Raw genomic sequence first — 26,932 nt, forward strand, 5'->3', positions numbered from 1 at the left:
GCTGTGAGCAAAGGAAAGAACATAAGTTGGGTGGGGTCATGGATGAGTAAGGGCAGCCTAGAATGATTCTGAAGATATTTCAACACTGATGAACACTAGGCCGTCATTTGGCTTATTAAAATAGTGCTGGGTAGTGAGAGAGAAGCTGGCACATTTTCCTCTAGATGAGATGGCCCTGGGGGGTTGAACAGTTGGGAAACAGCTGCCATGGCTAAAACCAAGCAAGTACAGATGTCACACCAAAGTGGAAGTAATTTCATACCATCTCATGCTGCCAAATTCAAAATGCCAATGGGGGAAAGGGATTGAAGGAAGTCTTTAAAATAGACTAGATAACTATTTTAAATACCGATTCTTTGTGTAACTAAAGTTGTTGCTGCTGAGGTCCATGAACAATAGTTATTGTGGCTTAGAGAGCTTAATCAAGAATTTTACTGCTCAGCAAGATGATTATAATACAATATGATCTTCTTGGAGTTTGGAACAGCCACAGAGTCACTAGACATTAGACTTTGTAACTCCAAAGGTCTTTCAGAAATGTCCTTTTAGACAACTTTCTTCTCCTTGAAGAGTTGTTGCCCTTGTCAACAGTGCTATCATTCCCTCTATCCTTAATGGATATACTGTAACACGTGGCATCACATCTAAGTATTTACTACCCTTAGAAAGACGAGCCACGGGAGAAAACACTTCACACACATACACACCCAAACCCGACTTACCAAATGCCTTCTTGGGTTCTATTAACTTCAAGGTAAAGGATTCATCTTTTTTTAATTCCTTTAATTTTTTTGCAATATCATAGTGACGCCACCCAACGATATTTTCTCCATTTATGGATTCAATATGATCCCCCACACAGATTGTTTTAACGGAGTCAATTAGGCTTCCATCTTTAATTCTCTGAAAGAAAATTAAGGATAACACATAATACAGAGTGGAACTGCATAACATTACTTTTCATGCTCCTGAGACATCATATATAATACACTGACATGCTAACAATGCAGCTTAATGCCCGGTTAAAGATGAAAGACCAAGCAACAAAGGACAACCATCTTACCTCATTCAGACTTATGCTCCATCGGTCATCACACCTCCTCTGAGAAACTTCTGACATCCCCTGGGGTACTCCTCCAGGACTGATCAAGGTGTCACTCTCATGTTTTTATAGTAGGTTTTGCTACATATTCTGAGCTCTAAGCTGAGCACTTTACATTTGCCATCTCACTTAATTTTAACAACCTTTATGAAAGTCGCATGTCATAGAGCAGAAAAATTGAAGCTTGGGAAAATCAAGTAATTTGCCAGTTCAGCATACAATTGTCCATTTACCTCTCAGTCTCCATTACTGAACTGCAATATCCTTAGATATTAGAGATATCTTAGATAACAGAGATGCAATATCCTTAGATATTAGAGATATTAGAGATATCTTAGATAACAGAGATGGTGTTATTCACCATCATATGCTCTGCGTCTAGCACAGTACTACACAGTGAAGTCCCTCCGAAAATTATTGTTGAATCATTTCAAAACGAAACCCATTACATAAGAGTAGAGCTTCAGTTTCTTTTTACAAACGACATTTTTAAACCTCAGTTACAAATGTGATGATTTAAGAATTGGTACAATGTCAGCTAAGAACATTGGTAACTAATAAGGAAGCCAGTAAGAGTGATTTTATACTATCATTCTTCATTTATATATTTTAAGTCAAGAGAACTTAAGACTCACAGGAAATTTTCACATTGGTCTTTCTTAAATTTATCTTACTTCTATACAAAAATCTGTAGTGCAGAGTCTCAAAAGGAGACCGAAGACTCCCTAAGATGGTATTAAGATTTTATGGAAGGATTTTTAGGGCTGGGGGCCCAGAAAACCCTGCACAAATAACAGCCTTGCAAGTTCAGTTCTTCCACAGTAGTGAGGAACAAGGCAAAAGGAAGGCCACTCGGCCTCATGAGTCACAAATCCTTCTTAGGAGCGGAAGGATAGAAATATTAGGGGCCGTTAAATGTATAATAAAAGCATGTGCATTCCCCACTCTTACCAGGTGGAGGAATAACATCTTTTTTTTTTTAAGATTTTATTTATTTATTCATGAAAGACAGAGAGAAAAAGAGGCAGAGACACGGGCAGAGGAAGAAGCAGGCTCCATGCAGGGAGCCTGATGTGGGACTTGATTCCGGGTCTCCAGGATCACACTCTGAGCCAAAGGCAGACAGACGCTCAACCACTGAGCCACCCAGGCGTCCTGGAATAACATCTTTTGAATCAGCAGGGTGACCACTGTGGCTAAGAGTTAAGATGAAAACTGAACTCATGTACCCCAGCATCTCCACAATATCACCAAAAAAAAAAAAAAAAGGAAGGAAAGAAAATGGTAAAAGACTATTCTGGAAAGGTTGGGCTTTAAGTTTTATTACTATATATCAAAACTCACAGTAGGTTTCTTTTTTACTCCCAAATTTTAAGATATTCCTATATTCATTATATAGTAACTATTCATACGCTTTATGCAAATGAAGTAATGCCAATTCAGAAATCATTATCATTACAAAAAGTTAATTATAAAAAATGAGAGAAATTTCATAATCTGACTGGCACTGTTTTATTAGGAGTCCATATTACCATTATAAGTTAACAGAATTAAGAGTAACTATAACAACAACAGCAAAAAAAGAGTAACTATAACATACCATCAAGTGCAACTGGAGTTTCTAAAGGGTCACAGAAAAATAAGCAAGATTTAAATGAAGAGCAGGGGCAGCCTGGGTGGCTCAGTGGTTTAGCGCCGCCTTCAGCCCCGGGTATGATCCTGGAGACCCGGGATCAAGTACCAAGTACCACCTCGGGCTCCCTGCATGGAGCCTGCTTCTCCCTCTGCCTGTGTCTCTGCCTCTCTCTCTCTCTCTCTCTCTCTCTCTGTGTGTCTCTCATGAATAAATAAATAAAATCCTTAAAAAAAAAGAAGAAGAAGAGTAGAATCTAAAGAAACAAAAAACCATTAAATACTCATTCCTAAGCCATTTGAGAATGTGAACATCTATACATCACTTTTACTTCCTTAATTTTTATTCTAATTTATCTCTTAATACCTTCTGATCCTATTTTTTTCTTTTGATCAACAACAGCATACAAATTTCAGTGTCCCACCACATATGTTTAAGACTTGTCACAATTTTATTAAAAATAAGCATTGTATAAAATTAATTAAATGAAAAACTTTACGGGGTACACGGCTGTCTCAGAAAAATACACAGCTCTTGATCTTGGAGTCGTGAGTTCAAGCCCCATGTGGGGAGTGGAGATTACTTAAATAAAACTTTTTTTAAAAAATGAAAAACTTTACAGACACAGGTATAAATCTTACCAGTAAAGGTCAGAGTAACAAAAATCTAGGTTGTCCTGGACCTGTGAGTAGCCACAGAGGTCAATAGAAGAGTGTCCAGACAGAAGGAAGAAAGGCAGCTACCAGAAGTCAGAACAAGTTGCAAGGCAAGGATCCAGGCAGTCAAGAAAAAAGTCAAAGCATAGGTCAGAAGCATCAGATAAGGATCTAGGATGAATAATAGGAAAATCAGTATAAGAAACTTGAACCTCATAAGGGGAATCAGATACAGAAGCAAAGGGCACACTTGGGTGGCTCAGTTGGTTAAGCGTCTGACTCTTGGTTTTGGCTCAGGTACTGATCTCAAGATTGTGGGATCAAACCCCATGTTGGGCTCTGCGCTCAGCTCAGAGTTTGCTTCAGAGTCTCCCTCCCTCTCTTTCTCATTCTTTCTCTTTCAAATAAATAAATAAAATCTTAAAAAAAAAAAAGATACAGACACAAAGCAGAAGACACTGATTATATATGTTGTGGGTTACTTAAGCCTTAGCCTCTTAAGTCATAGAGTAAAGAATGAGGTAGCCATTGAGACAAGTTTCTAGAATCTATTCTTTGATAATCATAACATGATAGAGATTAATAGTATTGCTTAAAGTGCCACTCAATCACAAAGGACTGGATAGAAAATAAGTTATCAGTTCTAGGCTTATATTTACTGAGTCACTTAGTATCATTATCTAGGACACTTAGAACTTTGTCTCATCTGGCTTTAGATGATGATATTGCAAAATGCAGAGAAGACAATTTTTTTAAATGAGATTTACTACATTATTCAACTTAGAAGCTCCCAACCATTTCAGACCATTATTATAGTATTTTCCATTATTTCATTGCATATAATCCAGAACTCAGTTTGCTCATCACAGATATCAGCAGAAACTTGAGGGCACACACCGCTCTCCACAAAGCTAAGGCATCAGATTTAAGGTTGTTTGAGCCACATGCCCTGCTGCCATGGTCAGCAACTCTGGGATGTGTGCTGCTGATCCTCCCAACACTGTTTGTGCTCAAACCTCATTCATAAAAAAGTAACATTCATAACAACTGTAAACAGTTAATTCATTTAGTCTTCAAAACAAGCCTCATTCTATTAACAGAGGGGGATATTTGATATACAGTGATTACATGGCTCAATCAAAAGAACACAACAAACAACAGAATTGGGATTCAAACAGAGGTGGTACCAACATGGTATGGCATGATCCTAAATTATGACGAAACCTAAAAAGCCACCTATCCCTTTATATAAATGTTGGCCAACTCATCTTAAATCATTCTAGAAATTTCTGGTTTTAAGTATACTCTGAATTTTCTGATTAGGTTATTTATTTACTCTGATTCTGGAAAACTGACACTTATAAAATCTAAAATCACAAATGTTTAAAGTCTGTTGTCTCTTCACCTGAAAAGTTTTATCTGTGAGAACCATGCAGTACTTTCTTTTAATTCAAAAGTTTTCGAATCACATAGATATTTTAACTTCCACATAGAAGAGAGATCATACGGTATAGGTGTTTCTCTGATACTTCCCTTAGCATAAAGCCCTTAAGGTCCATCCATATTGCCACAAATGGGAAGATTTCATTCTTTTATACAGCTAATACTCCACTCTGTGTGTGTGTGTGTGTTTGTGTACACACACATCTTTATCCATTCATCAGTGGACGGGCACTTAGGTTGTTTCTACAGCTTGACTATTGTAAACAATGCTGCAAGGAACACCATACACAAATACACAGTGCATTTGTCTTTTTTTTTTTTTTTTAAGATTTTATTTTAGGGCAGCCCCAGTGGCTCAGCAGTTTAGCGCCACCTTCAGCCCGGGGTGTGATCCTGGAGTCCCAGGATTGAGTCCCACGTCAGGCTCCCTGCATGGAGCCTGCTTCTCCCTCTGCCTGTGCCTCTGCCTCTCTCTCTCTGTCTCTGTGTCTCTCATGCATAAATAAAATCTTTATTTGAAAAAAAAAAGATTTTATTTATTTTAGAGAGAGAGAGCAGGGGAAGGAGCAGAGGGAGAGGGACAAGCAGACTGCACTGAGCGCAGAGCCAGACACAGGGCTCTATCCCACAACCCTGAGATCATGATCTGAGCCAAAATCAAAAGTCAGAAGCTTAACTGACTGAGCCACCCAGGTGCCCTTGGTACATTGAGCTTTCTGAATTAGTATTTTCACTTTCTTCATATAAATACCCAGAAGTGGAATTGCTGAATTGCATGGTAGTTCTATTTTTAATTTTTTGAGGAAACTCCATATTGTCTTCCCTTCTTTTTTTTTTTTTTTTTTGAGAGAAGTGGTATTATCTTTACTTATAATATTTAAAGTATTCACATTGCTTTCCTTTAGTGATAGGTTCTAGATGTATGTTTTTTGTTTTTTCTTTCAGATTTTATTTATTTATTCATGAGAGACACAGAAAAGAGAGGCAGAGACACAGGCAGAGAAGAAGCAGGCTCCATGCAGGGAGCCTGATGTAGGACTCGGTCCCAAGACTCCAAGATCACGCCCTACACCGAAGGCAGGTGCTCAACACTGAGCCACCCAGGCATTCCTCAATATACATGTTTTTTTTTTTTTTTTAATATGGAACGCTTCACGAATTTGCGTGTCATCCTTGCGCAGGGGCCATGCTAATCTTCTCTGTATCGTTCCAATTTTAGTATATGTGCTGCCGAAGCGAGCACAATATACATGTTTTTAAGTCAGCCTTGGATTTCATGCAATACTGGGTGAAAAGAAAATTGGGATATTTATCCAGGTTAAAAATCAAGATAAAATGGCATCTGATCTAAATATATGTATATAAAATGAAAAAAAAATAAATATATGTATATAAGAATAATACATTTTTGTCAGCATTATTTAGATGAGTGCATTGTTATTTTTTTCCATATTGTTTTCCATAATGGTTGTACCAGTTTATGCTCCTACCAACAGTGCATGAGGTTTTGCCTTTATCCACATCCTCACCAACATTTGTTATTTCTAGTCTTTTTGATAATAGCCCTTCTAACAGGTGCAAGATAGTAGCTCATTGTGGTTTTGATTTGCATTTCCCTGATCATTAATAACATAGAACATCTTTTCATGTACCTGTTAACCATCTGTAGGCCTTATCTGGAAAAATGTCTCATCAGATCTTCTGCCCATTTTTTTTAAAACAGGGTGTATTCTTGTTTGATATAGTCCACTTTTTACTTTGATTTTGCTTTTATTTTCAGGTTCAAAAATCATCACCAAAATCTGTGTCGGTAAGCTTACTGCCTAGCTTTTCTTCTAGGAGTTTTGTGGTTTCAGTTTTAAATTCAAGTCTTTTATCCATTCTGGATTAACTTCTGTGTATGGTGTAAGATAACGGTCCAGTTTCATTCTTTTCCATGTGGCTATCCAATTCTTCCAGCACCATTTTTTGAATAGAGTGTCCTTCCCCATTGTGTATTCTTGGTTCCTTTGTTATAAATTGGCCATAAATGCAGGAGTTTATTTCTGTGCTCTCTATTCTGGCCCATTGATCAATGCTTATTTTTATGCCAATACCACAGTTTTAATTACCACAGTTTTGTAATATACCTTGAAATCAAGCAGTGTGACACCTCCAGCTTTGTTCTTCTCAACCTTGTTTGGCTATTCAGGGTCTCCTATGGTTGTTTCCATATAAATTTTAGGACTATTTGTTCTATTTCTATGAAAAATATCATTGCATTTTGATAGAGATTATAGTGTTTCTGTAATATTACTTTGGGTAGTATGGACATGTTAACAATATTGATTGATTCTTCCAATCCATGAGCATGGAATATCTTTTCATTTGTTTGTCTTCAATTTCTTACATTAACATCTTGTAGTTTTCAATATGCTGTTCTCCTCCCTGGTTAAATTTATTCCTCAGGACTTTATTCTTTTTGATGCAATTGGAAATGGAATTGTTTTAATTTTTCTGATACATTTCTATATACTAATAATGAACTAAGATTTTTGCATATTAGTTTTATATTCTTCAACTTTACTGAATTAGTTCTAACAGTTTTCTGGATAGTCTTTGGAGTTTCTTGTATATGCCATCTTCAAACAGTAACCATTTTACTTCTTCCTCTCCAGTTTGGATACCTTTTATTTTTCTTGCCTAATTGCTCTGGCTGGAGATTCCAATACTGTGTTGAATAGAAGTGGCAAGAGTGGGCATCTTTGCCTTGTTCCTGATCTTAGTGGTGGAAAGCTGAAAGCTTTTCCTGTAAGTATGATGTTAGCTGTGGGCTTGTCCTACAGAACCTTTATTATGTTGAAATATGTTTCCTCTAAACACACTTTGTTGAAAGTTTTTACCATAAATGGATGTTGAATTCTATCAAATGTTTTTTCTGCATCTACTGAAATAACCATAATTTTTATCCTTCACTTTGTTAATGTAATATATCATATTGATTTGTGAATGTTGAACCATCCCTGCAATAAAACTCCACTTGGTCATGAGGTATGACCCTTTTAATGTATTGCTGAAGATTATTGCTAATGTTTTGTTGAGGATTTTTGCATTTATGTTATTAAGAATGCTGGCTCTTCTTTTCTTGTGGCATTCCTGTCTGGTTTTGGTATCAGGGTAATGCTGGCTTCATAAAACTGATAAAATGTTTGGAAGAATTTACTCTTCTAATTTTTGGAAGAATTTGAAAAGGATTGGTATTTATCCTTCTCTTTGAATGGATGGTAAAATTTGCCAGTGAAGCCATTTGGTCTTAAACTTTTGTTGTTAGAAAGTTTTTCATTACTGTCAAGAAGATTAAATCCATCTGTTCAGATTTTTTATTTCATCATCAGTCTTGATGGGTTGTAGGTTTCAAGGAATTTACCCATTTCTTATGCATTGTCCAATATGTTAGGTATAACTGCTCATAGTAGTCTTTTATGATCCTCTGCATTTCTATGGTATCCAGTGTAACATCTCTTCCATTTCTGATTTTCTTTGAGTCCTTTTTGGTGAGTCTAGCTAAATGTCTGTCAGTTGTTTTTCAAAAAACCAGCTCTTAGTTTCATTGATAGTTTCTACTGTTTTTTGGCCTCTCCCCCTTTTTTTTTTTTTTTTTTTGAGAGTGGGGTATACCAGGGGGCAGAGGGGGAGGGAGAGAGAGAGAGAGAGAGAGAGAGAGAGAGAGAATCACATGCTGGGCCTCTGACATGGGACTTGATCTCACAACCCTGAGATCATGGTCTGAACTGAAATCAAGAGTGAGATGTTTAACTGACTGAGCCACCCAGGTGCCCCAGTCTCAATTTTTGCTCTAATCTTTGTTATTTCCTTCCTTCTACTCACTTTGGGCTTCATTTGTTCTTTTTCTAGTTTCTTGAGGTATAAAGTTAGGTTGAGACTTGTTTCTTGAGGTAGGTATTTATCTCTATGACCTTCCTCTTCTTGAAACTGCTTTTGGGGGCATCTGGGTGGCTCAGTCTGTTGAGCACTGGACCCTTGATTTTGACAAAGGCCTCGGGTCTTGGGGTCAAAAGTTCAAGCCCCACATTGGGCTCCACATTGGGGATGGAACCTACTTTTTTAAAAAAAGGTGAGAGACCAAAAAAAGCATGGAGCCCAGGACACCTGGGTGGCTCAGTCAATTAAGCATCTGCCTTCAGGTCGTGATCTGGGGGTCCTGGGATCCAGCCCTGCATCCAGCTCCCTGCTCAGCAGGGAGTCTGCTTCTCACTCTCTCTCAAATGAATAAATTTTTAAAATCTAAAAAAAGATAGTATGGGCCCAACACAGGGCTTGGTCCCAGGATCCTGAGATCATGCCCAATTGACTGAGCTACCCAGGTGCCCCAGCCCCCTGTACTTCTAAAGCCCATGCTCCTATGCATCACAGTGCACTACCTACTTAATCATGGAATCCTTCCTCCTTACCTTTGTCTGAATCTATATCACACTGTCCTGCTCTAACCTACTCTGACTTCTAGCCACCACTGACAGGATACCAAGTACTCACTTCAGCAGCACATACACTAAAATTGGAACCATACAGAAAAGATTAACACAGTCCCTGAACAAGAATGACATACAAACTCTTGGAATGTTTCATTTCTTTTTCTGCTTATCTTGGCAAAAATAAGCACTGAAAGGGTGAGCCAGAAATTAATGAAAATGATTACTTATAAGGAGTGGGAAAAATGAGTAATGGGATAGAGGACTGGGGGAAAGAGTGACAGATCTCTGAATGTCTTTTAATACAGTTTTAACTTTTGAATTGTGTTAATATTTTATGTATTCAGAAAAAATTAAAACAAAGGTGAGGGGGAAAACTCAAACTCAATTCAAAGAGAAGCAAATGGATTCAACAGTATTTCAAATAAATAATAACACCTAGTGGGGAAAGGGGCAGGAAAGAACCTATTCCAAGTAACCTCTGAATAGGATATTTTGTTTATATATGTACATTTAGTTTAAAGAAGATATAAAGTAACTGATAAAATAATATTAAACTAATGTCCATATGGCAGTTTTATTAATATTAGATTTTCTGAAGTTCACAATTGTATTATAGTTATATAGAGAAAAACCCTATGCTTAGTAACTACATTCTGAAATAGTAAGGGCTAAATGGGCATAATACATACAACCCACTTTTTCAAATAGTTCAGAAAAGTTTTATGTATTTGTATATATGTTTATACACACATATACATATGCATAAGATTACAAAATAGCAAATGTGGCAAATGATAAAAATTGGAAGAAATGGGTAAAGGGTATTATGGAAATCCTCTGTATTATTATTATAATCTTTCAATAAGTTTGAAATTATCCCCCTCAATTTTTAAAAAGTCATATTAACCATGTACACAGTAGGATATTCATTTCTCTTCTAAGTTGAATTATCTATCAGCAGTTTGACTTATGCTTCACTTTCTTTTTTGCCATCATGTTCTGTCTCCACAGGACTACTAACTAGTACAGAGGCAGGCACACATTCAAAGAGACATTAAAAAACTAAGGAAAGAAAGAACACAAGCTCTGAACATCAGAGTTTAGATCTTAAAAATCCACACGTGCTTGCAAAACTCCTAAGCCCTTCCCTGCTGACATTAGAAAGGCATTGATGCATGTGCCTCATGTCCTGAGCTTCCCCCAGATAATCCCACATGACTTTCCCAACTCACGATTTTCCATTTGATCACCCACTCAACCTTCAGCACAGTCATATCTTTTGCAGAGCTAAAAATAGCCATTCTATCAAATGGGAAGTTAAATAAAGTACTATTTACAGTTAAGAAGACAGCTTTCCTAAGATATTTTGTTATGACAATGGATCAGCAAAACAAATATTTGGACAAAATGAAAATATGAAACATGCCCTGTTTATGAAGTTTATAACTAATTCATAGTGAAGTGGATAGGAATGTCTGCTCTGGAGTCCGATCCCTTGAATTCAAATCCTGAATTTTTCAGCTACCTACCTTTGAAGCAAGCTACTTAACCCTCACTGATACTGTTTCTACATCTGCAGAATAGAGGTTAATAATAGTGCCTACCCACAGGTGAATCTCCCACACGTCATATTGAGCAAAAGAAGCCAGAAACAATAGAGTACGTAATATATGATTCTACTTAATGAAGTTCAAGAACAAGCAAAACTATGGTGATAGAGGTCAGAATAGTGGCTACCTTTGTGGAGGGAAGCATATTGACTGGAAACAGGTAAAGGGAAACTTCTGGGTGGTAGAAATGAAGTTTCCTCTTGCTCTGGGTGGTGGTTACACATGTAAGAGTACAGTAAGCTATACATTAAAATTTTGTTATACATCAACAAGAAAAAACATAGTATCAAATATAATTGTTGTGAGGATTAAGTGAGAAAATGTATGTAAAGTGCCTACTACATGAAAAGCATTCAATATGGGATCCCTGGGTGGCACAGCGATTTGGCGCCTGCCTTTGGCCCAGGGCGCAATCCTGGAGACCCGGGATCGAATCCCATGTCGGGCTCCCGGTGCATGGAGCCTGCTTCTCCCTCTGCCTGTGTCTCTGCCTCTCTCTCTCTCTCTCTCTCTCTCTGTGTGTGTGTGTGTGTGTGTGTGTGTGTGTGTGACTATCATAAATAAATTTAAAAAATTAAAATAAATAAACATCTCATTCTCTTTAAAAAAAAAAGAAAAGAAAAGCATTCAATATAAGTCAGCTGTTACACAATTGCTTAATAGAACTGTTTAAGAGATGGGACCCCGGGGGGGCTCAACAGTTGAGCATCTGCCTTTGGCCCAGGGCATGACCCCGGGATCTGGGATGAGTCCTACATCAGGCTACTTGCAGGGAGCTTGCTTCCCACTCAGCCTCAGTCTCTGTCTCTGTCTCTCTTTCTCGCTGTGTCTCTCATAAATAAACAAATAAATTTAAAAAAAAAAATAACTGTTTAAGAGATGAGTCTACTTTTCTTTTTACCATTCCTTGGTTCTTAGCTTTCAATACTATTCCAAACATCTCTTGTCTTTGCAGCTCTATACTGCTTTCTTTGTATCTAAATAATTATATAGTTTAAACATGTACAAAAATGTTGAAAAACATTTTTTAAGAAGTAAATAAGTTTGTCAAAAAATGTGTAAACTCCTGGTGCCTGGGTGGCTTGGTAGAGCATGCAACTCTTGATCTCAGGGTAGTTTGAGCCCCACACTGAGCATAGAGATTACTTATTTTTTTAAAACATTTATATAGGGATCCCTGGGTGGCGCAGCGGTTTAGCGCCTGCCTTTGGCCCAGGGCGCGATCCTGGAGACCGGGGATCGAGCCCCACGTCGGGCTCCCAGTGCATGGAGCCTGCTTCTCCCTCTGCCTATGTCTCTGCCCCTCTCTCTCTCTCTGTGTGACTATCATAAATAAAAAATAATAATAAAATAAATAAATAAATAAAGCATTTATATATATATATGCTACAGACCTATAAGAGCTCACATGGATAATGAGTGGGCACCAAGACCAGGCTTTCCTTTTCAGTAAGTTTTAAATTCTAGAGGAAGTCTAAAGTGAAAGAAAGAAATTCAAGGAAAGGATAAACAGAAAATGAGGTTTTGAAACATTCTTTAAATGAAATCTTTTCAAACCATCCCTGCTAAGCCAGCTTTCACTCTGAAGATCATTTCTTTGACCCGGTAGCCTTTCTTAAATATTACCCTCAGTTAGGTCATGTAGTTATTTTTTAAAACTTACCTTTATAAAAGCATAGCCAGTACCATTATCTGTAATAGTGAGACCAAGTGAATCCTCAGATTTATATACTTCCACTTCTTTTTGGATCCCTTTCACATGGGCAAATATGAAATCTTCAAGGCCTAGATGTGATCCTAAGAGTTTTTCCATATCAACTTTAGGTGTGTTTAAAGTGCAATATAAGATCTGTAAGGAAGAAAGAAATAGGTTAGTTCAGTTTCCATCAGGAAAACATTCTGGTCATTAGTTTATTTAAAATTTAGTCCTCAATTTATGATATAAGAAGTTTTATCATTAACATTAGGTAATATATACTGAGTATTTCCTATAGGCAAGACTCTGTACTAAACAATTTATAGCCATGATCTTATTTAATCCTCACAATGACTTTATAAATGCATTATCACCTCCAAATCACAGATGAGGAAATTAAGGCTAATAAAAGGAAGTAATTTGCCTACGGTCACAAAGCCGGTATTTGTCAAAAGCAAGATTCTGAGTTCAGATCATATCAACTTTGAGGTGATTTAAACACCTACATTACCTGCCATTTACAATGCTAAACCCAAAAGTTGTGGGTTTAGGCTAGGCCATGTACACCACAATGAAAATATAGGCACAATGAAAATATATAAGACTATTTTTGAAAACTGGTAATTTTTTTAAATAAGGAAAATTATTTATCTTGCATTATGGTGCTTTGAGAAAAGCAAATTAATGAATGAAGTACTAAAATGAAAAGGTCTAAAACAGACCTTAAAGACTCATTAATCTAATCCCTTAATTTTCAAGATAAAGGAACTGAGGTCTGGAGAGGTTAATGCGATATGGTCAAATTCACATGATGGTAGAAACAGCATGAAAAACCAGAATAGTGAACAGTTGTATAGAGATTTTTAAGAGACTTATGCCACCAAGTCTTCACTGAACTTCATTCTCCTTCAAAAACTGGATTCAGGGACATCTGGGGGGCTCAGTTAAGCATCTGCCTTTGACTCAGGTCGTGATGGCAGGATTCTGGGATCCAGTCCTGCATCGGGCTCCCTGCTCAGTTGGGGAGTCTGCTTCTCCCTCTCCCTGCATGTTCTCTCTCTCTCTCCCTCTCTCTCTCAAATAAATAAATAAAATCTTTCCTAAAACATAGGATTCATTTCCTAAAATCTGCAGTGCAACTCTTAAGTTTGTCCACCATAATCTGAGTAATTTCTGGGACCCAAATAAAAAAACTATAGAACAGGAAAAGGAGGGTTGAAAACACATCATTGGGTCAAAAATTAACAAGCATCTCTTGAGTACATACATCCCAAAGAAAAACATTTTTAAAAAGCTGTTTTACACCAAAATGGCTAAATGAATTTTTTTTCCTCTATTACCAAGTAATTTTGCCATAGATGTTGTCAGCCCTTCCTCCAAACCTGAGCCTTGCTTCAGTTCTCACCTTCAACCCTCTCTCTCTATCCCTGGGTTTCCACCATTCCTGATTCCCACCAGAACTTAAGCCTTAATGCACCCATAAGCCTCATGAAGTTCAGAAATGGCACAACTACTACTTATTAAATGGCTCTTTGGGATGGATGCTTGTGTGGCTCAGTGGTTGAGCATCTACCTTCGATTCAGGTCGTGATCCCAGAGTCCAAGAATCGAGTCCCACATCAGGCTCCCCGCAGGAAGCCTGCTTCTTCCTCTGCCTGTCTCTGCCTCTCTCTCTGTTTTTCTCATGAATAAATAAAATCTTTTAAAAAGTAAAAAAAATTAATGGCTCTTTAAGCCCCATCACAATGTGTCTGAATTAGAAGAGCTCTCTCTGTTCTACAGCTAAAAGGCCCAGCATGGTCAGCAAACTCTGATCAAATCTCAGAAGTGTATGAAAGGAGCTAGTGATGAGGACAAGAGGCAACTGGGTACCAAAGAATAAAGGCTTACAAAGAAAAACTGCTCTCCCCACCCTTTCCCTTTTTCAACTGTGGTGAGCTGTGCTAACTGGTGGATCTTTGATTTACCCTTTGTTTTCCTCGGCAGGGCATAATATATTTGGCTTTTCCATTATAAGTTTTTGCAAATACAGTACTAGCATAAAAATTGTATTATTCACGGGGGAGTTTTGGCTTCAATTCCTTATTCTAATTGTGAAATCAATGGTATAATTAGCCCACTGACAAAAATCATTAATAGTGTGGGTATAGGGGCAAGGGAATATGCATAGTAAACAGCTTTTCTGATTTCCTTTCTCGAAAATGATAGGAAGTAGAAGAAACAGTTTTGCTTTATACTGTTTTAAACAGTGAATATGTTAATGGTGTTCACAGTGGATCCCAAACACCATTGATATAAAAGCAACTTATCAGTTAAGAACTGAAACACTACAACATAATGATGATGTAACAGGGCAAGAGAAAAGCCCCAAAAAGGAAATCCCACACAAAGTGGACTTCTAGTCACTAAGCCCTTTCCTTTCCTTCAATTTTTCACATTTCACTGCAGAGCAAATATTAGATTTCCTGTAGGTATGACCCTTTTTCATTGTGCTTCCTCTCCTGCAGAATAACGTTCCATTCCAGACAGCCAAAAGTTTGCAGGCAAGGCATCATTTTTTTTTTTTTTTTTGGAAGGACCAGAGCCAGTTTTATGGAGCTCCACAAGAAGTTGTGTTGAAAACCCACAGGAATGTAATGGTCACTGAGAGATAGAGTGCAAGCCCTCTGTAACAGTGAGCAACTAAAACTCCCTGACTTCAGGTCAGTTCTCCATGGGAGAATAAAAACCTAACACTTATATGATCTCAACGCACAACTATCAGCAAATATATCTGTAAGTATATGATAAAGGGCTAGAAATTCAAACACATCCTCCCTGAAAAATAAGGAAGTGATATAGCACTTTCTGAATGCGGCAACATTCTTGCTCATCCATCCATCCACCAATTATCTATTAAATATCTTTTTGCCAAGTTCTGTGCTGCACAGAGATGGACAGTCGTACAACAAGGAAATCCCAGGCTCGTCTACTCCACTGAGGTATAGTAAGGCAACACGAGTCAACTGGAATAGATCAAAAGCCACGAACATTTAAACCAAAAGGAACCTCAAATACACATGTTGAGCTTTCCTACCTTCATTCGTACATTTCCCTCAACCAAACTCTAAAATGCCTGCCCGCCCATTCCACCCCTATGCCTTTGCCTATTGAGACTATGGGCAAATGTGACTGCCCAGGTGGAATCAATCTCTCCATTTTGCCCACATCATTTAAGTCTGATACCTCATTCAAGTGTCTGAGTCACCTTGCTTTGAAGTCCTATTGGTCTAATACGTGTATTTGTCATTCTCACTCTGAGAAGATAGCTTAGTTCTCTTCCTCCTACAGTGTCTAAGAAGCGCCCTGCTCAGTTTGTATCTGAGTGGTGTTTACAGCACATGTTCACTTACTTCAGTTGATAGAATATGCACGTATACTAGGTCTTATTATCCTCATTTTGCAGACGAGAAAGTTATGACCTTATCCAATTAACACAGCTAGTAAATGTTTACTATCAGGATAGAAAAAAAAAAGATGCACTGTTCAGGTCATATCAGTCACTAAGAAATACTTGCTTCCACTGTAAGTATACTAGATAAGGACAGTAAAACATACTAGTTAACATTTTTTATACCTTCTGGTGAACAAACTAAATCAAAAGAAAGTAAACTCATGGCAAGGTATCCTATATTATAAGGTGAGTCATCCATTAGATAAAACTTTCCTGATGTTTTTTACTATAAAATGAAATCCTTAACATCTTTTGAGGTATCCATATTTAGTGCTTTACTACCAATCATTGCCCATTTTTATAAGATAAATGGAATATTCTAGTTGCAGCTGTGCTCTCCAAGTCTCTGTCTCCCTGACCAAACACCAGATGGCCTCCCAGACCTGCCACCCAACTGCTGCCAGCCATCACCACCCACAAAGGAGCCAAGCCCAAGAAGGGTGCTGCACAGGGCCCCAAGAGGCTACATCAGGAGTTGATGACCCTTATGACCTCTTCTTCTGCCTTACCTGAATCTGACAACCTTCCTAATGGGTGGGGACAATCCATGGAGCATCTGGCACAGTACATAAAAACCTGAGATAGAAGTTCTCCTTGGAGTTTGCCAGTGGTCCCTGCTACAACTCGCCCACAGTGAAGTTCCTCACACACTGTGCTATCACCCCAATGAGGACACCCAGGGTAACATCTGTCTAGACATCGTGAAGGACAAGCGGTCTGTCCTGTAAGACATCAGGACCATCCTGTCGTCCATCCCGAACCTGCTAGGAGAACCCAACACCGATAGTCCTTTGAACACGCATGCCACAGAGCTCTGGAAAATCCCCACAAGCCTTTAAGAAATATCTGCAAGAAACCTACTCAAAGCAGATCTCCAGCCAAGAACCCTGACTGTCTAGTTTCTCTTCTTGTCTTGTCTTTTTTTTTCCTTTGCTTCATTTCTATAGAAAAGTCTGTAGCTTAAGCTGCAGTGTCATTTTTGTTTTTTTTCCGTTTTTTAAGTCTGATTGAGCCCTTGTGATGAATATGTTAAATACACTGGGTTTTAAAAAAGATAAATAGACTATTCATGACTATTTTCTAAAGCAGCTGTACCCAGCAGATATGTAACAAGTCACATAATTTTAAATTTTCTAATAGTTGCATTAACAAAAGTAAAAATAGATATTAATTTATTCAAATTATATAACCCATATATTTCAAAAATATGATCAATATGAAAATTGAGATAAATATAAATCTTCAAAAAAAAATTTTAATGTAAACTATTCATGAGAGCCAGAGACATAGGCAGAGGGAAATCTTCAAAAAAAAGAGTTTTTAATATAAACTCTTCATGAGAGGCAGAGACACGACCTAAGCCAAAAGCAGACTCTCAACCACTGAGCTACCCAGGTGCCCTACATTTTTTAAGACCTTAATTAGCGTGAGGCAGCCCAGGTGGCTCAGCAGTTTAAGCACCGCCTTCAGCCCAGGGCATAATCCTGAAGTCCCAGGATCAAGTCCCACGTCGGGCTCCCTGCATGGAGCCTGCTTCTCCCTCTGCCTGTCTCTCTGCCTCTCTTTCCTCTCTCTCTCTATCGCTCTCTGTGTCTCATGAATAAATAAATAAAAATCTTAAAAAAAAAAAAAAAGATCTTATTCAGCTTGAACCATCCAGGGTGTCCAGTACCCATATTTGGCTACTAACTACCAAACTGAGCAGCTCAGTTCTAGAATCTCTGGTCTTTATCAATTTTATACTTTATACTTTTCCCATCTCCATGTATCTGTATATGGCATTTCCTTGGCCAAAAAATGCATAGCTAAAATCCAACTTCTAAATCCAGTCTATGTCAAAATCTTCCCCAACCAATAAAGTCTACTACATTTTCTATTATAATCATCCTAAGCTAACTTTTTTTAATATTTTGAAGTAATCTCTACACCCAATGTGGGGCTCAAACTCATGACCCCAAGATCAAGAGTTGCATGCTCCACCACCTAGGCCAGCCAGATGCCCCTAACATCATTTCTTTATCTTCTACACACCTATTAAATTTAATATAGGTCCTTTGTAGGACTCACCATATGTGGCTTTGTAAATTTTTAGTAGGTAAGGATTTATTTTATTGTCTTATTTGTCTTATTGTGTGCCTATATACTTGTGCCCTATCTATAGGGAAAGATGGATTATTCGGGGAAAGCTATAGCCCTTTGGGGCCAGATGGTGGAGATCCCTAAGTTGCCATTGTGCTTGATCTACAGTATACACTCCCCTTTCCCCCAAAAGTTTCTTTTGGACGCTTCTCTTTCCCCATCTTAATCCATATGAAAACTAGGGTAGGAGTGACCCTATCCTCAGTTCCATGGGAAATGAATCATGATTAGGCTTAAGCTGATGACCAATTCATTATCCAATTTAGGCCAACAAGATCCAGGAAATAATTTGTTAGGATTTCTGGGAAAGAATCTTCTCTTTTCCATAGAAGCTACTGGAAAGATGGCACTCACACATACTCTCTCTCTAAATAATGTGAAATCTAAAGCTACACAGCCTCAGTGCAAACACTAGATGAGTGACCTGGGGGACCTGGAGAAAGGAGAGCCTCTGGATCCAGCCTTCCCAAAGACAGTCAGTAGTGGACACTGGAAGTCATCCCACTCTTTTCTCCTCTTAACATACGTTCATGTGTCGGGTATCTATACCTCCTGTGTACTTTGGAGGAAAAGGACTCATATCCCCTATTCTAGGCATGAGATATAAACTAGTCCAGGTGGTAATTTAGGAGAGGCAGGTATCCCAATCCTGGCCAACTAGACATGGAAGGAAGATGCCCAAGAATGTCCTGGAAAATAGTTCTTTCACTCTTAATAAACGTGCTTAAATACAATTTCCTCCTTCCCCTGGATGTTGCCTTATCTGTACATGGTCTGGGAACTACCCCTATCATCCTACTACCAACGGAGGAAGAGATCACTGCCAAGAAAGACAAAGCAAAGAGTTGGAGTAAACCTAGATCCCTGACATTGGTGAGTTGCTCTGTTCAACCCTGGAGCCCACTCTACCCCTTTTATATAAAATAATTATTTTGGACAATTTTAGCAAGTAGTTTTACATTATTTGCAGCTGAAAATATCCTGATACACAGTCCTATCCCAGAATATTTAGTTACACAAGCCAATAATTTCACCAACCCATTCTAGGTTATTTTTCAACTAAAAAATTCCTGATAGAATCACTCAAATATTTTGAATATTTATAATTCTTCAGTTTTAAAAGTTCTTTCAACCTACTATTTCATTTCATCCTTAAGCTCAGTAAGGCAGATAGCGAATTGTGTTTAACACACTGAGGTACTCTGCATCCTTATTGTAATTTCATGTCCTATTCCTCTATCAAAAATTTCAGGCACAGAAAAGTGGCTCCCCCTTCCAATAGGAGCAAAAAATAAAAAGATGGGGCATGCCTGGGTGGCTCAGTTGGTTAAGTGTTTGACTCTTGATTTTGGCTCAGGTCATGATTTCACAGTTGTGAGATTGGGCTCCATGCTGTGTGTAAAACCTGCTTAAGATTCTCTCTCCCTCGGCCCCTACCGACCCCGTGTGTGTGTGTGTGTGTGTGTGTGTGTGTGTGTGTGTGTGTGTTAAAAAAAAAAAACAGTGAATTAAGAGGTAAGAGAACTGAGGTGCTGATTGGCTGGCTGAGCTGGAAGAGGATGCAACTCTTGATCTCAGTGTCATGAGTTCAAGCCCCAAACTAGGAAAGATTATTTTAAGATTTTATTTCTTTATTTACTTACTTATTTGACAGAGACAGAGTGAGCAACTGAGCACAAGCAAGGAGAGTGGGAGGGAGGAGAAGCAGGCTCCCCACTAAGCAGAGAGCCTGATGTGGGGCTCAATCTCAGGACCCTAGGATCATGACCTGAGCCTAAGGCAGACACTTAACTAAGCCACCCAAGCACCCACGATTTTTATTTAAAAAATTTAAAAAAAAAGAAGAAGTAAGAGACTTGGATCTAGTCCCAATTCCATACTCTCAGTGAGCTCAGTCAAGTCATTTGACCTCCACAGTCCTCATGTACATCATGCCATTATTAAAGCTTGGTCTACATCATCCAGTTGTTATAGAAACCTCAATAAGAGACTATATATATAAAGTATGTTTTAAACTAAAAAGCTCTTTTTGAAGTTATTATTATTCCTGGAATATAAGTGCTTCTTGAACAGTAATATTTACACCTATGCTTGAAAGCTGCTTAAATTGCAAGAGTTTTCCTAAAGAGATCAGATTTTGCTCCTTTTTAATATAACCACCAAGATGGGCTTCATTTTCTCCCATAAATTACATTATGGGAGGCAACTCCATTATTGAAGAATAACTCGTGGACAGTGTTCTTACCATGCATTATATTTGAATTGCTATCTTCCAGTTCTCATCATGTGGTTAGGACTATTCACCCTTAAAACTTAATATGGCTACAATGGTAAGTCTGAAGGACTAGAGTCATTAATATAAATTAATATTGCTTTTTCTCTCCATTATATACTTTACAATGTGCTTTGTGAATAAGGTTAAATCATTTGTCGTTAGTGTTTCAAAAGATATTCTGGCCCATAAAGAGGTCACAAATCTCTCCAAAAACACATCAAATGCATTTTTTTTTTAAAAATCCAGGAAGTCCATTTCCAACTTTCTTTTGTTTAATGCCTTCCTTAAACAGGAACTGACTTGGCCTAAGATTCCATGTGTCCCAAAGACCTCTGAAAGAAATTATGGACTTGTGTAGTTGGCATTACATTATTTGTGGGTGTGATTTTAAATATAAGCAACTGGAACTGTAACCTCTTGGGGCTATTTAAAGTAGCAGTATTAATAAATACTTTAATGCAACTACTTTCTTCTCAACCTACCCCAAGAATGTTGCTAACTTTTTATGTTTTCTAAAACAAACATTATAGAAATATCAATGTTATTATAGAAAAAGTATATAATAACAAATCTAGGGGCGCCTGAGTGGTTCATTGGTTTGGCGCCACCTTCGGCTCCGGTTGTGATCCTGAGACCTGGGATTGAGTCCCATGTCGGGCTCCCTGCATGGAGCCTGCTTCTCCCTCTGCCTGTGTCCCAGCCTCTCTCTGTGTGTGTCTCTCATGAATAAATAAAATATATTCTTTAAAAAAAAACAAACAAATCTAATAATTAACTACACCATGCTTTTTTTTTTCCCCCAGTAGTGGCCTTAAGTTATCTCTACACCCAACATGGGGCTCAAACTCATGACTCTGAGATCAAGAGTCATGTGCTCTACAGAATGAGCCAGCCAGGTACCTCAACTAAACTATACTTTCATCAGGAGTTAATACCTTATCTTTATACATAAGAACACCACTTGGATTGTTTCCTTTGTTAATGACTGTGGCATTATCTGGGTTGTTCTCATGCTCTAAGTCTCAAAGACTTTTTCCTCAATAAGAGAAAAAAAGATAATTTTATCTCCACCTAGTTAATTGCTCTTGAAACAGCAGGAATTAAACTAAGAAACTAAGAACAAAATAATTATGAGGGGAAAAAAATAATTATGAGGGGCATGGTAGGTTACCCACTTGCCCTAAGTGTCTGAACAGAAGGGAGTAGCTCTAGCCAAGCCAGTGACAAAGCTGTTACTCATTACCCTTCTGGGGTACCAGGCTGGCTCAGTCAGTAGAACATGACTCTTGATCTCAGGGTTGTGAGTTCAAGCCCCATCTTAGGCACAGAGCTTACTAAAAATTAACAACTTTTAAAAAGCCCTGAGTTTCTTATGCTACATGGTTCCCAAAAAATATGTGGTAAATATATTGTACCAAATAACTTCTAAAACTCAAATAATTCTTCAATTATAGTCATAAACTGGAGCACCTGCTCATCCCTCTCAGCTGTACACAGTGAATACTGGCTCCCACTTCCAGGAAAGTAGTGGGAAAGTGAAGCAACTGAGAAGATAAGTCTGAAAGAATGGAAAAATAAAATCAAAATTACAGGTCCAAGAAACATGATGTACATCAGGTGCTTTCACAAATTACTTCCTTTATTGCCTACAGTAATTCTAAGTGAGAGGTGTTACATTAGCACCACCATTACCCCCACACACACTTTTTTTTATATAACAGATTAAAAAATAAAGACTTACAAATGGCACCATTTGCAACAATATGGATGGACCTTGGGAGCATTATACTAAGTGAAATAAATCTGACCAAAAAAGTCAAATACTCACTTATATGTAGAATCTAAAAAAACAAACTTCAAAGATACAGAATAGATTGGTGGCTGCCAGCAGGGAGGAAAGGGGGGGCACACGGACAGGGTAGGCAAAACAGGTGAAGGTAGTCAAACCTACAAACTTCCAGTTATAAAATAAACAAGTCCTGGGGAGGTGATGTACAGTATGACAACTATAGTTAATACTGTATTGTATATTTGAAAGTTGCTAAGAAAGATCTTATAAGTTCTCGTCACAAGAAATTATAACTGTGTTGGTTGATGTTAGTGGGATATTGTGGTGATCATTTCTTAATATATACAAATATTGAATCATTATAATGTAACCTGAAACTAGCAATATATATATTACATCTGAAAGAAAGAAAGAAAGAAAGAAAGAAAGAAAGAAAGAAAGAAAGAAAGAGCTTAGAGCATCACATCAGTAGTATTTGGTGCAAATAAGATTCCAACTCTGGATGTCCAAGTTTTCTTCCCTACAATGTTACCTCCCTTAACATCTAATATCTGCAGAGAGAGACATATAAGTTACTGATCACTTCCTAAGGCATTAGCTCAACTAATCCTTGTGAGTCAGGTCATGAGGGCAGGCATCAATCACTACACCCTGTGCGGAGAGGAGAAAACCAGCTCAGACCCATTAATGATTTATCTAAGACCACATAGCTTATGAATGACAAAACAAGAATTCAAACTTCTGGACTTTTTCTAACCCATAATGCTATAACTGTGATGTAAACATAAATTCAGCTTTGAATTTAAAACAAAGAAAAATATTAAAAAAATAAAATTAAATAAAAGTAATAAAAATACATAAAAAAATAAAAAACAAAGGCAGAAACTATACATTTTTTGCTCTATACAGAGCCAAATAATACTGTTTATCTAATAAACCACTCACTTCCTAAAAGGAGTTAAAGTAGATTGCAAAAGGGAGGTATTTGTAAGTGGACTTTAAAAATAAAATGTATTAGATGATTAGTAAATATCAAAATACTAACACATTGTTTGATTTACTTTTATTATAGAATTATAGTGATTTACTACAATTTTAAAATTATTTCCTCCAGTTAAAAAAATCTTGAAACTGACTAGTGCATTTGTTTCTTTGTATTATAAAGTCACTTAAAATCTCAAGCCAATTATTTTCCCAGCATAATACGTGTACTAAATTTTTAAGATTTGTTTTTAAAATATACATTATATATTTATATATATATATATAGTGCCCCTATCTTCACCTTATCAACAACTACAGTCATCTAGAAACAAGTTTCACTTGCAAAAGATAAAACTGGCAACAAGACAGATATTTAGAAACCTGATACTGTATGTTCTATTTAGACCTTCATGAGGATATTGTACAAAGCCCTGCCTCGAACTGTGTAGAACTTTCTATAAATGATTCACGTCTAAATTAGCTGCCCTGGGTCAGCAGTGGCCAGTCTTAAATAAAAGGTGAATCATCCTTTGTACTCTTCCTTCTTCGGTACAACCACTTTTTTAGTGAGCAAAATAATAGGACAAAAATAATTTCATCCAAAAAAGGGGGGGGCAGATTTATATTTGTTAATCTATCAAATGACTTCCCACAGTAACCAAGAGAACATTTTCTATTGCTAATGAAAGCTAAGCAAAGCAACTATGTGTCTGAGAACATCAGAAGTCTCAAAGCAATTCTTGAAACATAAGGTTAAAAGGATAGGGACGGTTTCAGTCTTGCCTTCGTGGACATTACAGAAACACTAAGCCGAGTAAGATAAATCAAATGTGTATAGCTATATATATCATCCTTTTCCACAATATTCTTCCAGTCAGAACTTTATCCTAGTCTAATAATGCTGCACGGTTATGTGCCAACTTTAAAGACATCATAAATCACTGCGATTCCCCTGGTCAGGTGCTGTCTCAAATTTTCCAGCTTTCTAAACCTACTTATCTTCTTTAAAGCCTCCTCTTATTTGACACCCAAAATGGAAAAGAACATAAAAAGACAAAGAAACTATAACAAGGAGACATTTTATATCTAAGAACAAGGTAGTAGGGTGGCTTGTGAAATTTTATAAATTATATTAACAGAGAGATTTATGATTCAAATTTCTAGTTTACCAAATACACAAATACAATGTATAAAAGATGGCCATTATATCCTAAAAGGGCCCCTAATAAAAATGTTTAAATGTGCTCATCATATCAGCCCAGGCAGCAGACAGAAGCCTGACGATGAAATGGGTACAAGCATGTGGTATTTAAAAACCATCCAAAAAAAATAAATAAATAAATAAAAATAAAAATAAAAAATAAATAAAAAATAAATAAAAAATAAAAACCATCCAAATAGGGGCACCTGGCTGGTTCAGTTGGTAGAGCATCCAACTCTTGGTCTTGGGGTTGTGAGCGTGAGCCCTACATTGGGTGCATATTACTTAAAAAAAAAAAATACTAAAAAACAAAAACCACCCAAATGGATCATGGAAAGCAAGCATCATGGGCCACTGAGGAGTCAAGTGGGAGGGACAGGGGAAGGTGGTCTATTCTTTACTATTTTCTAGAACAGAAATTCTGAAAGAGATGAGCACTTCATGAAAAAAGTGGGCCATTTGAGGAACTATAAACATCTTGACAGGAAAAGGTTGAAACTGATCTTTATTCTAAACTAGGACACCTGAAAAGGCAGGAAAATGTACAAGGTGATAAAGTGAGTGGTGACAGAAGAAAATGTGCTGCAGGATTCCCTAGATGAGAGGCCGCAAAGGAGGAGGGCAAGGCAAACTCAGGGACCACCTCAGACACTTAGATTGTTCGTTGCAACATTTCAGAAACATTTCAGAAACATCGAAAGAAAAAAACAAAAACTCCTATGGGTAGGGCCAGTGTGACACAAGTAAGGGCAGCCCTGAATTTGGAGTGTGAGTGTGAGTGCGTGCGTGCGTGTGTGTGTGTGTGTGTGTGTGTGTGTGTGTGTAGACAGTTCTAGGCTCAGGTTGCTTAATTCTGAACCATCTCCCACCCCAGAAATAGAGAGCCCCAAGAAGAGAGACTGGGAAGAGGTGGAAAGGAGCTGCCAAGACCAGAATTATGTCACAGGCTCAGAGACACTTAGGCACAACCCTGGCTGGAGGACTCTCCCCTCTGCTTGCAGTGGTTAATGACTAGTTCCTGCTCCCCTGGCTCTACGGAGCGTCTTCCCCCCACCCCGCTGGCCAACATTACTGCCATTTCTGCCTATAAAACCCCTGGGACTGGAGCAAGCAGAACAGTTAAGGGGGAGAACCCAGCAGGGTCAGGAGGCTTCCCGAAGAAGCTGGCAGGCTACCACAGGGTTCCGTCCTCGACTCCCAGGAATGTGTCACCAGGCCAGAGCCAGGACGAGCAGTACCAGCATCTCCTGGCTCCAGGCCTGGTGCTGACGCTGCGTCCTCACTATCTGCTTCTATTTTTGTAACCACACTATCCTCTCCCCACTCCCTCCCCAAATGGCTATAATTCAAAAACGTCCTTACTGCCCAGGAAACCAGATTGTATTTTGTTGGTGTTTAAGGTAAATGTATGAAACTTTCTCACATATTTTTCTTCTTCTTCTTCTTCTTTTTTTTTTTTTTTTTAGGAGGCAATTTGGTTACAGTTAGGCCGACTCCAGATTCCAGTTTACCACCGTTGTCCCAGAGTTTTGTTTTTTGAGTAGGCTGCATGCCCAATGTGGGGCTTGAACTCACAACCCTATAATCAAGAATCTTATGCTCTACCAACTGTGCCAGCCAGGCACCCTCCAACCATCCCATCATTCCACCACCCCACCAGGGTAGTTCTTAATACCATCCCTGTCACTCTCTGAAGTGTCTGGATTTGGGGTATAAATTATACGGCCATCTATTTATAATATGCCTTCTACTAAGCTGATCCAATAAGCATATTTCCATTTCAGAAGGGCATGGCTAAAGATAGCATGAGATAAAAGGAAAAACATAAATTTGGACGTTGAGGTAAAACAGTAGTAGAGTTCTTCCTCTATCTTTCAACATTTAAGTAATTTCCCCAAAAGCTTCTTGGAAGCAAGTATCAGTGTCTAGGACTTAAGCACAATTTAGATCCTAGAAGACTTGAGTGTGGGGAGAGTTGAAAATGAGCTCTGCATGTTCAATGAGAGAAGAGAGTAAAATATAATTATATGTGGAGACAAATTCTGTCATAGTATTCTCTATGTCTAGAAACGGGCCACAAAGAAATATGGATTTTATTAATGAGTTATTTTTGGCACACGAGAAATAAACATTGGCAAGTACAATGCAAAGCAATTCTGAATAAATTGGTATATTTAATATTTCTCAAGTTTATTTTATTTTTTTAAGATTTTATTTATTTATTCATGAGAGACACAGAGAGAGAGAGAGAGAGAGGCAGAGACATAGGCAGAGGGAGAAGCAGGCTCCATGCAGGGAGCCTGACGTGGGACTCGATCCCAGGTCTCCAGGATCACACCCCAGGCCATAGGCGGCGCTAAACCGCTGCACCACTGGGCCTACCCTATTTCTCAAGTTCAAGTTTAGCTGAGATCTTCAATTTTGTTTATTTAAATCTTT

At 38.0% G+C, this 26,932-nt stretch overlaps 1 protein-coding gene, 2 non-coding genes and 1 pseudogene across 3 annotated transcripts in view; 2 read left to right on the plus strand and 2 right to left on the minus strand.

Moving 5' to 3' along the window:
- Positions 1-26,932, minus strand: part of GIPC2 (GIPC PDZ domain containing family member 2) — an 88,419-nt gene that overhangs the window by 41,059 nt on the left and 20,428 nt on the right. Inside the window, exons 2-3 of the mRNA XM_072754789.1 lie at positions 12,580-12,765; positions 723-903 (exon numbers count right to left, since the gene is read on the minus strand). Of these exons, the coding sequence (XP_072610890.1) occupies positions 723-903; positions 12,580-12,765 (367 nt within the window). The remainder of the gene's footprint in view (positions 1-722; positions 904-12,579; positions 12,766-26,932) is intronic.
- LOC112924517 (U6 spliceosomal RNA) lies at positions 5,971-6,077 on the minus strand. Its single transcript, XR_003235899.1, has one exon. It is a non-coding gene; the product is annotated as a U6 spliceosomal RNA (small nuclear RNA).
- Positions 9,360-9,466, plus strand: LOC112924525 (U6 spliceosomal RNA). The gene has a single exon (XR_003235907.1). It is a non-coding gene; the product is annotated as a U6 spliceosomal RNA (small nuclear RNA).
- Positions 16,530-16,996, plus strand: LOC112924408 (ubiquitin-conjugating enzyme E2 C pseudogene; annotated as a pseudogene).

This window comes from Vulpes vulpes, chromosome 3 (genome assembly GCF_048418805.1).
Source record: "Vulpes vulpes isolate BD-2025 chromosome 3, VulVul3, whole genome shotgun sequence".
Lineage (NCBI taxonomy): Eukaryota > Metazoa > Chordata > Mammalia > Carnivora > Canidae > Vulpes > Vulpes vulpes.